Below are 12,930 nucleotides of genomic sequence, written 5' to 3'. Positions count from 1 at the left end.
GAACCTTAATAAGTCACTTAACTGCCTCACTTTCTACATCTGTAAAATGGGGATAATAATAGCACCTACTTTCTAAGGTTTGGTACAAGGATAAAATTAGTTAGTATTTAACTTTACAATATTTAAAACACTATTTAGGTGCTAAATACTGTTATTATTTGACTATCTTCAAATAACTGAGGGACTGATACATAGAAGATGAAATAGATATATTTGGTTGTTTTTGTTTTTTATTATATTTGTTCTTTTCTTCTGGAAAGTAGAATTAGATGACCTATGACAACTATAAGGAAATATATTTTGGGTTTACAAAGCTTAACTATAAAAATATTTTTTAAAAGAATAGGCTAGGGGCAGCTAGGTGGCTCAGTAGATAAAGCACCAGCCCTGGATTCAGGAGGACCTGAGTCCACATCTGGTTTCAGACACTTGAAACTTACTAGCTTTGTGACCCTAGGCAAATCACTTAACCCTCATTGCCCCTCCCCCCCCCACCCCCGCCAAATGAAATAAAACAAAAAACTAATCAACTAAACGAAAAAAAACTATTTTATTAAATAATAGATTCTCTGTCATTGTTATGTGGTCAAAAATTGTCAGGAAGTCCTATAGTTTGATATATTATTTTAGTTGATTTCCATATATTATCCCATATGACCTACAAAGTTTATGTTAGAATGTAAGCTCCTTGAGAATAGACATTGTTTCATTTTTGACTTTGTATTCCTACACCATAGCATAGTACTTGATACCTTGTGTCTGCTTAACAAATACGTATTGATTTAATAAATTATATTTAATGAATTTAATACAAAATAAAAATTAATAATTTGATACAGAATGAGAAGCATATGGTAAGTACAATTTCTAACAACCATACAAATGGAATTGCAGATACATACAATTAACAAAGCTAAAGCTTCCACTCAAAGGCTGGAAAAAATTGACCTGATATACACAAAATTCCAAAGATTTCATGTTCTAAAATACATACTATTATTTTTTATGCATGGAAAAGTCTATCTAGCTTTTCCTCCCCAAGTGACATTTCCTCCCAAAAGATATACTTCATGTTGAAAGTCTGTAATAGTGATTTTACCTGCTGGGCAGCCTTCCATGCCTTCCATTTTCATGTAACCAGGGCAACATTCATATAACACAGTCCTATATGCAAGAGAAAAGAAAGAAATCAAATAGGGGAAAGATTAGAATTAGCTCCATGAGCATTTTTTTTTTTGCCTCTATGGTTTTAGTTGACAAGCAAGGTGATATTTTTGACTCTTTCCAGTACATAAATTACTTTGCAGTAGGACATTTAAAATTTAAGAAAGAACATTGACTTTTCAGGAGAGCAGAACATCCATTAACAATAAAATGTTATGAGGAAGACTATTTTAGTTCCTAAAGTGGATTAATTGATTTCAATTATTCAAGTCGATTGTTGGTATTTTTAGCTCAAAGGAAGACATGGAATGTATCTGTATTTTGCTGTATTTATATAGAAAATGTGAGAAACCCACGTGGCAGATAAAATTTAAAAGTGATTACAGAGCAATAACACTTAAGAAAATATTTTGATTTTCAACATCAACACATTAAATTATGCTTGGTTTAAAGGGAATTCATAGAATGATGTAGTAGACATAATTCAAGCAAGAGCAATTAATTCTCTCGCAACATTCTATTTTTTCAGGTAAAGTTATGAATTTTGCTATAATTATTCAAATAGTGGTTACAATTCTCCATTTCTTTCTACTAATGTAGAGCTGACCCTTAGGTTATCAATGAATATTTGGCGGCTAAAGCCCCTGGAGATTTTAAGGGCCTAATATAGAAAGTTTACTTTTAATTAAAATAAAACTATATTTTTTGACAGTGAATAGAAGCTTGAAGTATTAGTAAATGAGCAAGATGATGCATCAGTACATTATTAGATGAGGAGGGAATGTTGATGCAAGGAAGAAATACAAAAATATTCTTGGGAAAGGAAAAGAATAATCTCTAAATCCAGAAGAGTTTTTCTAGGTTCAATATTACATCAATAAAACCATCCTTTGTTCATTTTTAGGTTCATCATTCTTTACTCATTGATTAATTGATTGAATTATTCTCCTACAACATTCCAGTGATTGCTATTAATATGGCATTTTCATGAAAATTTTTGAAGTTTTGGGGAGAAATTTGTAAAAAATATTCTTATTAATAAGTTTTAATAAAATAAGGAAAATGCCATTCATAACAGTAATAGCTTATTTAGTTATCAGATCTCAGCTATAACAGATGTTTTCTTTTAATAGCAATAAAGAGGGTCAATAGATTAATGTTCTCCAAATAGAGGGTAGGGATAATTATGGTACTACTAGCAATTTAGAGCTCCCTGTCTGACCCTTGCTCTGGTTTTGTGTTTATCTTTTCTTAGCTGTAGCTGTTTTATGGAAAACATCTGGGATACTTTGAGTGGATGGGTGAAAAAGGGAAGGTGAAAAATAAATACATTGCAATTTCCAGAATACACTATAACTCTAATTTGAGAATTCTCTGAGTTTAAACTACACTGTGAAAACCTACAACATATATATATATATATATATATATATATATATATATATATAAACCCAATGTATTATTGTTGTGGTCCTCAAATAATTGGAAGAAACACTCATTAACCTTGCACTAAACAACTCATTAAATCTTTGTTTTTTCTGTTGAGTGGCTTGGGAAGCTATTCTAAGAGAGGAGGTTAGAGTTAGGAGAGTTAGAGGTTCAAAGAAGTAGTTTCTACCAAAGTACAACATTGTAAAAAGGTGATAAGATGGTAATATCTTTTGAAAGACATAAATACATACATGTGTATACATATATACATACATATTTATGAACACATATTCTTTTCCCTATATTTGAATTCCCTTGTGTTGAACCAGAGGAACTAAGATTCATTGTCAGTTCATTACTATTTTATAGAATGCTCCTTATATACAAGTCACTAGTTTAAGGAAAAAGGAAAAAGAATCCCAGTGTCTTTGGAGTAAAGAGTTGCCAGAAAACATGAGGCCAATGAGGTCAATATTGATAAGGAAGATCAACCTCAAACTTCATTTATCATTATCTAAGAGGTACAGTGAAAAGAATATTGGATTTAGCAGGAGAAAGTAGGCTCAAATCTGTCCTCTGACACTATCTATGTGTCTTGGTGATAGAAAGGCACCTTGACTTCTCTGGGTCTCATTTGTAGAAAAAGGGGGCCTAGACTAGGTGGCCTCTAGGTTCTCTCCTGTTTCTAAATCTAAGACCCCATGATCCCAGAAATATTTATTATTTTTCTAAACATTCTACAAATCATCATGAGATTTTCCTGAAAGACCTATGTCATATCACAGTTTCCATAGAATTTTTTTATCATTATATAATATTAGGTGAGTGTATTAAACCTTTGAAGATCTTGCCTGTATTATAAAACATGGAAAATGTTGGTTTAGCTTTACACACAAATTTTCCAAATGTGAGTTCAAACAGAAGTCTTCTATTTATGTCACCTTGCGTTTTGTATCACATTCTAAAGATGTCTTTGGAAACTTGAGCATAAACAAATAGATATCAAATGCTCAAACGCTCCTATCAGTATTGTTTATTTCGTCTGTTTTGTAAATTTGGATGTACATTAAAGCATGGGTGTTAACGTGCTCATGAAAAAGATGTGGATTCTCTGAAGCTCTTGGCATAATCAAGAAGAAAGAGAGTAAAAAAATGAACAAAGAAGATACTGTTTTTATTTTGGAAGAATGCCTGACTTTTAAGTAGTCCTTAGATAGAAAGCAAGATTGTATTTTTGCATTTAATTTATTCACATCTTGGCATCTTTGTTGTACTTACATGGTAGGAGTAAGACTACACCATATCTCCATATCTTCTAGGTAGGTTATCATAAAGATTTCCCTTCATTGAACTACAGGCCATATCATTTCCTATCTAATAGCTGGGCTTTCCAAGTAAGGTTCATGCCATGAAAGAATAAAGAGTAAGGAAGATTCCAACACCCAATATGTTTGACAATAGGACCTTAACCAGTAGTAACAAAGCCAATTTCATTCTATTCAGTCATTTAAAATGTTTGATTTCTCATGATCCTGGACTAGATTTCTTTGGTGATCCAAGAATAATTCCAATGTCAAAGGCCTGTCAATTGAAACCCTAAGAATGTAGTGCTCTTGAAATAACCTTTATAATTTGCCTTTTGTCCCATTGGGAAGGGATATACATGGAAATGTGAGGCATAGGGAAGAGGGAATAAAATATACTATACTTTTCTTTCCTTTTTTTCTTTTTTCTTTTTTTTTTTTTTTGGTGAGGCAATTGGGGTTAAGTGACTTGCCCAAGGTCACAGAGCTAGTCACTGTCAAGTGTCTGAGGCCAGATCTGAACTCAGGTCTTCCTGACTCCAGGGCCAATGCTCTATCCACTGCACCACCTAGCTGGCCCTATACTATACTTTTTGGGGAAACTTTTTGATGTATATTCAGGTACAATATTATCAGAAGGTGACAAAAACATGAAATAAATTTTAGGTTCTTTCAGCTTTTACTTTTGAAGTTCAAAAAAGTTAAGAAATTTAAAGTACATTTCTATTAGTTGGTTATAACAGATATGTGTCTATTAATGCCCTCTGGCCAATTAATTTTTAAAATGTGGTTTATGGCAATATTCTCTGAACTTTAAAAATTAGAATTTATGAGGCATCTAGGTGGTGAAGTCATTAGAGTTCTGGGCCTAATGTCAGGAAGACCTGAGTTAAAATCTGGCCTCAGACTAGATATGTGACCTTGCACAAGTCACTTAACCTCTGTTTACCTTACTTTCCTTGTCTGTAAAATGTATATAATAGGACCTGCCTCCCAGGATTGTTGTGAGGATCAAATGAGATATTATTAGTGAAGCATTAGCACAGTGCCTGAAATATGATAAATGTTAGATGAATGTTAATTATTTTTATTATTATATTCAAAGCATAACTACAGTACTTTAGTCTTCTATTTTATATTGTGTGTGATACAGCAACAGAAAACTTCTGACTGATCAATGTAACACTTATTTTTGCTTTGGGAGTTTTGAAGACAGGATAGAAAATAAGACATGAATTTATCACAATTATGGTGGAGGATTTAGTCTTTTACTGGTATTTTTAAAAACCTGTATTGATTTTCTGTTTAAATTTATTAATAAGAAAGTGGCCAATGGAATAATGTGAAATACAGGTGTATTGTCAAATGTGATGTCTTAGGCTTTATTTCTATATCTAATGTGTATTTTCTTTCCACTGAAGAATGAAAAAGACACTTAACACTATGCCATCAAGAAGCTGATGTCATTTTTTCTTCACATAAGTAGGTTTATAATAACTAATATTTATATAGTCTGGCTCCCTAACCCTATAAATTGCAGAACAGCTGCTGGTAGAGGGAATTTAATCAATGAGGGTTTCCCATACCCATGAAATCATGGCTCTTATCCAAAGATTTTTTTTTAAATATTAATCAAACATCATCCACCTTTCCTCTTCATCTGGGGATGTGTGAATATATCTCAGTTATCTCTGTGTGAGAGATGCTGAATTGAAATTCACATCAGAGATTATGACTGTAATACTAAGAACCAGATAAATGCATATCACATTCATTAGAGTATTTTAAATTCAGCCCAAATTATCATCTTCCCATTGGATGCAATTGTACTGAATAGTTTGAATAGACCCACAGGAATTGTTATAGAGTATAATACTGGGAATGGAGAAGAGTTCATTACACTCAGGATGAATGTTGGGATGGGGAAGAGAGTCTCTTGAAATTTAAGGGATATTGCCATTCAATGAAAAATGAATAAAGTGATCACTTTTTGCAGTTGTGCTTAGTAGGATACCATTTTAAAGGTAAAAGGAAGAAATGGATTGTCACCACTCAGAAAATGACAGTACAATTCTAAACCCCAAACTCTCATTTTCATTGTCAGCAGCATTATACTGTGATTATTAATATTCCATAGAATAAACATAAATGAGTATGCATATCATAATAATAAATGTAATGGGTATCATTAAACCACAAATTAGGTCTCATCCTTGGCCTAAGAAATGTGGTGAATGGAAAAACACTTAAAAAGTTGATTTGAAAGGTTTTTGGTTCTTTTCTTTCTTTTTTTTTTTTTGTGGGGCAATGGGGGTTAAATGATTTGCCCAGGGTCACACAGCTGGTAAGTGTCAAGTGTCTGAGGCCGAATTTGAACTCAGGTACTCCTGAATCCAGGGCCGGTGCTTTATCCACTGTGCCACCTAGCCGCCCCCATGGTTTTTCTCTTAACATTTCATTGGTATAGGGGATTCTAATTAATGAAATTCTATATACCGATGTAGATCAAATACTGCTCTGTAACCTATAGTTTTTACCTAGGCCAGTGAAAAGTAAAATGACTTCCTTGCCCCAGGCTAAATAGCTAGTAGGTGTCAGAGGCATTACTTGAACCCAGGCCTTCTTAATTCTGAGATCAGTTCTGTATTTTCTATACCATACTTCTTAGACTTGAAAGTACACCCTAAAATAAGTTATGAATTGCTATGTACTAACACCTTAAACATAGGAGAATTTAATAAATACATATATAATTTAATGAAAGCGTACAGCCCATTTGGAACTTTGGAGTTGTTCTAACTCCCCAAGGAGTTCTGTAGGCCCTATTCATACCTACTGTGTACCACATTAAAGCATTCAGTAAGAAGTTGTTTTATAAAGGTAAAGAATTTAGCTTAAGAAAGCTTGGCAAAATATTGACAGTCTCTCTATTTGGAAATAACTTTAAGTCCTATTCAGCATGATACTCAGAGTGAATGGGTTGTAATACAATCCTAAGAGGAAGTCTCTTTCATTTTTCATAGCAGCACACATGGGCTATGATCCAAGGCAAGAATGCAACAGAGTTTAACATAAATAGCTCATGGGATCATAGATTTAGATTCAAACAGGACTGGAGAAGTGTTTATCTAGTCCAATCTCCTCATTTTACATATGTGAAAACTGAGGTCCAGATTTGCTCAAGGTAGTAAAGGAGAGATGTAGGAATTGAATCCAGTTCTCTTTAGCACAGAGCCCAAATTCTCTTATGATCTCTTCTCTGATAGAATGATACTGTTTCATCCAAAAGTATCAATAAGCACCTCTCTCCTGGTACTTTCTTCTGAAGGATCTCTAACACTTAAAATACTCCAGAAGGCAAGGATAATAGATTCAGGGCTTGGAGGGATTGTATTGGTCATCTTATTTAATCTCATCATTTTATAGATTTAGGTACTTAGAGCTAGGGATATTAAAAAAACCCCTCAAGGTCATAACAGGTAGAAATTGGCTTTGGAACCTGATCCTTTGTCAGTGTGCTTTCTACTGAACTGCAATGAATCATTTCATTTTTACTAGTTTGAAAGTTTGTAAAGTGAAGAAATAATTATCCATGGTATAGAATTAGATCTATACATTATATGTACACACACACACACACACACACATATATATATATAAACATAGAACATAATTCTGGATAATTCTAATAAAACCTCATCACAATTTTATTTTGCCTCAGTTATCTGTATAAATGCTTCAGCATTTTGTTTTAGAATTGCACAAATTAATACTAGTCTTGTTCTTTATAGAACAGGTCTTGAAGCCAAAGTATCTCTTTAAATCTCCTTTGCTTTGGTCTGTTATTTCAGGTAACTGATATCTGACACAAATATGTGTATCATTATTCAATCATAAAATATTAGAGTAGAAGAGAACTTAGCGATCATTTTAGAGGTGAGGAAATTGAGGCACAAAAAGGATTTTGTTGTTGTTGTTGTTGACAGTGTCTCAATCCATAATTTCAAGGATTAGGAAATTCAGGTGTCCTGACACTTGAGTCCAGTACTTTTTGTCTTATGCCATATTGTTTCTGTCACTCTACATCACCATTTTGGGAGAAATCTGACTTCCATTAGTATAATTCATAATGTTGTATAGAGTTCTTTTGCCTGAAACTGGCATTTTTTTTTATTTGGGAAGGGATTTTTCCATTTTGGAGTGAATTTTTCCATTTAGGGTTCATTCAGTATATTTAAAAAGTATAGTATGCCTTCCATCCCTTTTCATCAAAATGTATTCTGCAGGACAGACTCATTATGAAAGACATGCAACTTACGTTTTCTTCCCACAGATGGCTCCTTGATACCAGTTTCTGCAAGTGCTGAAGTATTTCTTTTTAGTGCCCAAAATCTGTTGAAGGGCACAGACATTTGGACTAGAGGATAAAGGAAAGGAAAGAGAGTTAAAGTCACAATGACATCCATTTCATCTCAAAGTCTGGTGCTAAAAACTAACATGTGGCTTTCATTTCCAAGAGCAGACAAGGTTTCCACCCCAGCACAGTTGTAGCTCTTGATACCATCCTGCTGGATTCCTTGAAGAATTGTCCCTTCTCAGAGGGGAGGAGACAAATTCACTGCTGAGACAGAATACTGTTACAAAGGCTGCCAGTTCTGAACAATCTGGTTGCCTCATGTCTTATGCTTTTTGTTTTCATATATGATGTGTGTGTGTGTGTGTGTGTGTAGACACACAAATTGCTGAGGATTTCAGCTTCTGTTTCTGGGCTTAAAAGAAACAAATGCTTAATTCTGGGACTTTGGAACAACCAGAGAGCTCAAAGGGCAAAGGAAGACAGGTGAACTTTTCCAGTGTCTCCCAAGATATTATGTTCCTTGATCTAGGACGGTATTTTTATTGACTCTACATGGAATTCCATATATTCCAAAATAAATGGTCAACCATTCATGGAAGAGCTAGTGGAAAACCAAAAGGAAGATTTAATTCAGAAGGTTCATAATGGGAAAAACCTTTATAACACTTCTGGGTCAAACAGGAAAAAAGGGAAGATTTCCTTTTGACATGCATAAATTGGATGAGAACATTTTCTGTCACTAGTTTCTGTCCCAAATAGCTTTCTCATCTGAAACTCTGATTTCATTTCTTCAGCAGGACTAGTGAACATGTGAGCACTCTGAAAATTCCCTCTGAGACAGTCAGCAATGCACAAATCCATTTTGAATCAAAGAGTCATAATTTTCTTGGTTCACTTGTCACATTAAACTTCCTAATTTGAAAAGAAAGCCAAGTCAAATTTGAATGCCATGGCAGGAAACATTACTTACTTGTGTTGTTTTACTTGGACTGGGGATTTTTAACTTCTTAAAATCAATGCTGGCAAAAACTCAGAGGCAGCTAGTTATATTGCACTGTCCCGTTCTCTTTACACATACATAGACTGCTAAAACAAGGCAAAAAACCTTCCGTCCTATTTTAACCATTTCTTAACATGATGTGGAAAAAACAAAACTTCAAAGATGTTTGTAAAATCAAAGATTCTTACACAGGATTTTAGTTTGATGCTCCATCCAAGATTTTCAGAAATAATTAAAAAGTAGGTGGGTTTTGTTTTTTTTTACAGTGGAAAGACATGATATATTGTTAATTAGATTTAAAAGCCATACAACATTTCCTAAAACTTTATTCATCTTAAAGTCTCTGGATGTAATTTTTAAAGTACAAGTTAAACACCATAAATACAGTTGTAAATTTTCATTTTTCCTTTCAAGAATTAAAATAGAGTATAGGAAAGAAATTTTGCTTTCTTCCTCTACTTTACTTATTTACATGGAATAAAATAAAACAATACAAACAATAATCAAATATTGACTTACCCTTGCTTCTGACCCCTGATACGACTATGGAGCAAAATCTTGTCATAATGAGCAGTAGAGTCTGCAAACTCAAGAGCAGACAATAAGAGTGTGAAAAATATGGGTAAAAGAAGTATCATTTTTAGTCGCCTTGTTGCTTCAGTTAGTCAAGAAAGAGAACTGGCAATGAGTTTTGGAGAGCTCTGGGTTTATATACATGTCAGAGAGTTGTGGGAGGGAACAGAGTATCAACCTGAGACTCTGAACAGTCTCCAAGAAACATCAGCAACTTCGAACTGCCAGCTTCAATCAGCTTAAGTTAGCTGCAGTCACTAACCATGCACAGTTTTCCCCTCCTGGTGACTATGAAGTTTTCCTCTTTGCAATCAGAACTTTGTCTGATGGCATGTTTAAATCTGTGCTCAGATTTTTGTACTGTATTGGGATTTTACTAAGGGAAAACAATTTAGAGCAACTCTGGATGTTGTTCCACCTTCTATTTTTTTTTATATGTGAGTATGCTCCAGGGAATGATCACTAGACCAGAGATGGAAATGTATTTTTATCCCTTTCATCTTCCAGATAACTCCTCATCCTTGCAATGTTTTACCATGTTGTCTGGCAGAGATCAACGATAGGTGTTAAGTCCTTTGATCCTAATTGGAAGATACTTAGAAAATTATTTCTAAAGTTCAAATTATTTCCCCTCATGCTTTCAGTCTATTATACACACACATATATGTATATATATGTATATGTATGTATGTATGTATATATATATATATATATGTGTGTGTGTGTTGACTGAAAACCAAATACAAGATTTTTTTTTTCAATTTGGTATAAAAGGGAAAGGGGAGGGACAAATCGATGGTGCAGTGGATAGAGCACCAGCCCTGGATTCAGGAGGACCTGAGTTCAAATAGGGCCTCAGACACTTACCACTTACTAGCTGTGTGACCCTGGGCATGTCACTTAACCCCAATTGCCTCACCAAAAACCAAAAAACAAACAAAAAAAGGGAAAGGGGAAGAGGGATGGGGGAAATCTCCAAATGTGACTTACCTCAGGAAAATACACTTAAACATTTCAGGGAATAGATAGTTAATGAATATCCACAAGGGCAGTTAGGTGGCACAGTGGATAGAGTACTGGGACTGATGTCAGGTAGACTTGTTTTCCTAAGTTGAAATCCAGGCTCAGACACTTACTAGATGTGTGACTCTGGGCAATTAACTTAACTCTATTTGCCTCAGTTTCCTCATCTGTAAAATGAAGTGGAGAAGAAAATGGCAAATCACTCCAGTGTCTTTGCCAAGAAAAACCCAAATGGGGTCATGGAGAGTTGGACATCACTGAACAACAGGGTAGTCACGTCTGCCATTTTTTCCCCTGAATTAAGAAATGAGGCAAAAGGGAGATACATTTTACCTTGTATTATGTTTTATAACTTATTTCCCATAAAAATATATACCATTTAGCCTAAACACACATGCTGACAATCACTTGACAAAATCAGGCCTGACCTAACACAAGTATTACTAATCTAAATAGCAGAGTGAGCCAAAGAAGGATAAAATATGAGAGGGAGTAATAAAAAAATTCATTTCTCTTTTGGGTTGTGTCCAACAGTACAGGTCTTGTAAATTAACCTTTTTAGGCTCCTAACAAGGGAATATGTATATGCCTTGCCACTTAGTTTGTCAACTCTGATACTTATAAGCATGTTTTGTAAACTCAGCTCCCTGCTAAGAGACACTAAATACCATTAAATTCACCACAGGCAATTTTTCTTGGACTGTTCCTTATTTATCCTATAAATTTAGTTCCAAAATTTACTGAAATCATGTATTTTTATGTAACCTTAATTTATGAATACATCCCTCCTCAACCAGATATGTTCATGATAATCTCACTGATTTTTCTCAATGTTTTCTCTGTGTGAGCATATGCTTACAAGGATTATCCTTGCTGTTTTTCACTTGGTATTTGCTTCTTCTGTGGCTATGAGTTTCTTCAGTAATGAAGATGTAATGCTACAGAAGACATTCTTTCATGTCTTGTCCATCTAAAAGACCCAAAGGAGAATACAAGGCCAAGATGAGGCTAGTAACCCATATTGTCAGCAGGTTAAGGGAGCAAGGACAGTTAAATCCAAGATTCTTAATTATTTCCCTTTTTAAATTTCTATAGGACTTTGATACTAGTTTTGTTTTTTGTCCTTCCACTAAGTGGATATATTCTCTTTCTTAAGAATCATTTGTCATTTCTATCCTTGTTCCATTTTTTTCTATCTTATTTCATTCCTTTTTCCTCCATACCTGTCCACACAACCAAATGTGCTATTTTGCAAACAGTAGGTACTTAATAAATGCTGTTGAATGACTTACTAATAGATTGCATTGTAAAAACCAAAACTATTGGGGCAGCTAGGTGGTGTAGTGGATAGAGCACTGGCCCTGGAGTCAGGAGAATCTGAGTTCAAATCTGGCCTTAGACATTTAACACTTATTAGCTGTATGACCCTGGGCAATTCACTTAACCCAAATTGCCTCACCAAAAAACAAAACAAAACAAAAAACAAAAACAAAAAACAACCCCAAACCAAAACTATGAATGTGCAGTACATTTACTGTTTGGTTAATGCTTGGTAGAATACATATATAATCTTGGAGTTTCTAAAATATTCTTCTTAAATATAGAGCCATAGAATCCAAACTGAAAGGTTTGCTAGTTGTCATCTAGTCTAACTTCCTTCCTAATGGAAGAATACAGTCTACAACATCCTTAGTAGGGGATGGTACAACCTTCCACTTGAACACTGCCAGTGGAGCACTCAGTACCTTGTGAGGCAGTTGATTCCATAGTTAGTCTGAATTGTTTGAAAGTTCTTTCATACACCTAAGTATTAGGAACTAGAAACAGGGGCAAAAGGGAAATCTTGGATCATAAAATACATATATAAGTGACAGGGAAAGAATAAAGTTTTCTTCCAATCTAGCCCAACACACTGACTACTGTCATGTAGCAGCCAGAAGATTCAGAAATTTTTAGTCATTTGGGTTGTTCATAACAATACCAGTAGCAAAATGGGAAATCTGCTGGCAATTTTGCAAAACCAAATTTCACATCAAGATTTGACTTAGTCATCCCTAGTGCCTGAAAATTCATAGCTG

The 12,930-nt window shown here is 34.3% G+C and overlaps 1 protein-coding gene across 4 annotated transcripts in view; it reads right to left on the bottom strand.

The window, feature by feature from the left end:
• POSTN (periostin) overlaps window positions 1-9,921 on the bottom strand; it is a 45,978-nt gene extending 36,057 nt beyond the window's left edge. For all 4 annotated transcript variants that reach the window (XM_043994985.1, XM_043994987.1, XM_043994986.1 and 1 more), the window contains exons 1-3: window positions 9,776-9,921; window positions 8,218-8,316; window positions 1,100-1,164 (exon numbers count right to left, since the gene is read on the bottom strand). In XM_043994985.1, the coding sequence (XP_043850920.1) occupies window positions 1,100-1,164; window positions 8,218-8,316; window positions 9,776-9,894 (283 nt within the window). In that variant the 5' untranslated portion in view covers window positions 9,895-9,921. The remainder of the gene's footprint in view (window positions 1-1,099; window positions 1,165-8,217; window positions 8,317-9,775) is intronic.
• Between the last annotated feature and the right edge of the window lie 3,009 nt (window positions 9,922-12,930).

Source organism: Dromiciops gliroides, chromosome 3, assembly GCF_019393635.1.
Source record: "Dromiciops gliroides isolate mDroGli1 chromosome 3, mDroGli1.pri, whole genome shotgun sequence".
NCBI classification, from domain to species: domain Eukaryota; kingdom Metazoa; phylum Chordata; class Mammalia; order Microbiotheria; family Microbiotheriidae; genus Dromiciops; species Dromiciops gliroides.
This window is presented reverse-complemented; position numbering and strand designations above follow the sequence as displayed.